Source organism: Parasteatoda tepidariorum, chromosome 5, assembly GCF_982258835.1.
Source record: "Parasteatoda tepidariorum strain Cologne lab strain chromosome 5, Ptep-v5.0, whole genome shotgun sequence".
In the NCBI taxonomy this organism is placed as follows: Eukaryota; Metazoa; Arthropoda; class Arachnida; order Araneae; family Theridiidae; genus Parasteatoda; species Parasteatoda tepidariorum.
The window spans coordinates 40,486,651-40,488,619 of NC_141759.1; the positions used below are offsets into that span (position 1 = coordinate 40,486,651).

Here is a 1,969-nt window from a genome sequence, read left to right on the forward strand (position 1 = left end):
TAATGGCAGAAAATAGTACTGAATTGTATGCATAAATTTTTTTTTTTTTTTTTACTGTTGAAATTACTGTTTTTTACTGATGAAAGATAATGAAGATTTCAATTAATACAAAAAAAGTAAGAAGTATAAATTAAAAGCTCACATTCCAAATTTTTATAACATCTTAGATCTTTTTCTAAAAAGAAAATTTTTAAAAATAAGAAAAAATAAAAAAAATTAAAGACAATTATGTTAATTACTTTAAAAAACTTATATTTTTAAAATTTTTGAGATGATCTTTGTGTAAATAACTATGCAAGAGTCCAAATCTAATTCTCTAGTGTACTTACCTCCACATCTCAGACACTTCATGGACCTCTAACATATAGCTATCATGCCATACACCATAGCCAGGTCACCCTTTGAGTCATGCAAATTTAATATACAATTTCAAATACTTTACTTATTTAGAGTACACACCATATACACATTTTACGATTCAGAAGTAAAGTTTCTGGTCTGGCTTATAGTTACGGCAGATTTTGGGTTGGTCTATATTTAGCTTTGATGTATAGGTTGAAAAAATGTCTTTCTTTTCTAATACACCCTTACCCCAAAATTTATTAATTAGTTAACAGCAGCCTTTTTTGGAATATTAATTCTTGTATCTACAAAAAAATTAAATCTATTTTAAATTATTTCACTCATATTACATGTGCAACAAATTATTTGCTTGTGACAAAAATGGTTGATTTAGTTCTTGCAAAGATTCAAATTAAACTATTAAATTTATATCAAGATTCTCTAAATGAAATTTATGTATTAAATTGATCATTATTTACTAGTTTGCATGTTCATATTTACATCCATATCTATCACATAATTTATCATTATTGAGAAATAGGTATTTAAACAAGATATAATAAATAAATAAAAAATTACATTATTAAATAAACAGTTCAACTTTAAAGATATTTAAGTACATGTTCAGACAGAGGTATCTTTTTTGTAATTAAGTATAAATAATTTGATAGACATTAGCATGTTGCAACAATAAGATATTGATTAGAAAAATCATAAATAGCTGTAAAATGATAGCATATATTTGAAAGTACCACAACATATTCTGACAATGCAAATAGTGTATACATTCCAGATTCACAATACCAATTATGTCGAAAATAGAAATAGACAGATAAACTGAAAGCAAATAAATTGATTGACAGCAACAATAATTTTAAGCGAACAGATTTTTTCTCAGTTTTTGTAAGCAAATGATGCATTCTGTACTTCAAAATCGCATAAGTTAAAGTCATAGATACCAGTGCAGACAAGACAAACATGACAAAAAATTTCTGGTGAGCAGGAAAGTTTTCAGTAGACGAAACAAAAGATAAGCTAATTAAACAGATTATTTCAATATTCTGAAATAAATATGTTAGATATACAATATTAATCCACTTAGCTTCATTAATAATATTTCGAAAATGATTGTAGTACATAAGTGCGACTAAGAATCTAGGAGCACAATGCAGAGCAATACCGACTTGCCACACGTATCTTTGTAGATTATAACTTCCAATAGCAGTACTGATTGAAGGTAAGAAATTCTGGACATTGCAATGAGTTCTAGTTGTCTCGTCGAAATTTTTCAGAAGTGACCAACAAACGCAAAAGAAGAAACTAGCTGATGGAAGTAGTGCGACAATAGTCCAGAATATTTTAAAGGGTATTTTAATTACATATCCCATTGCGAAATAATAGATAAAAGCTGGCAGGAACTAATACAGCGTATCCAAACTGTTAAAAAGATTTCTCCATCAAAAGTTAGAGCATTTATTATACTAAGTTTGCATATTTCGACAGATTTGCTTGCACTTTAAAACATTAAAAATTGGGTTTTGTAGCAAATTTTACGATACAGAACGAAAGATCTGTAAGAGCAATCAAAAAGTACACTAATTAAGGAGCATAACTTCAAAATAAATCG

The 1,969-nt window shown here is 27.4% G+C and overlaps 1 protein-coding gene across 1 annotated transcript; it reads right to left on the reverse strand.

Moving 5' to 3' along the window:
- Positions 1-872: 872 nt before the first annotated feature.
- LOC107438273 (acyltransferase PGAP2) lies at positions 873-1,875 on the reverse strand. Its single transcript, XM_043050389.3, has one exon. It carries the CDS (start codon positions 1,728-1,730, stop codon positions 1,017-1,019), a length of 714 nt encoding a protein of 237 aa, XP_042906323.1. The 5' UTR covers positions 1,731-1,875; the 3' UTR covers positions 873-1,016.
- Between the last annotated feature and the right edge of the window lie 94 nt (positions 1,876-1,969).

Bases quoted from the DNA above. Each gene is read 5' to 3' on its own strand.
- LOC107438273 (XM_043050389.3), bottom strand. From the start codon at position 1,730: ATGGGATATGTAATTAAAATACCCTTTAAAATATTCTGGACTATTGTC.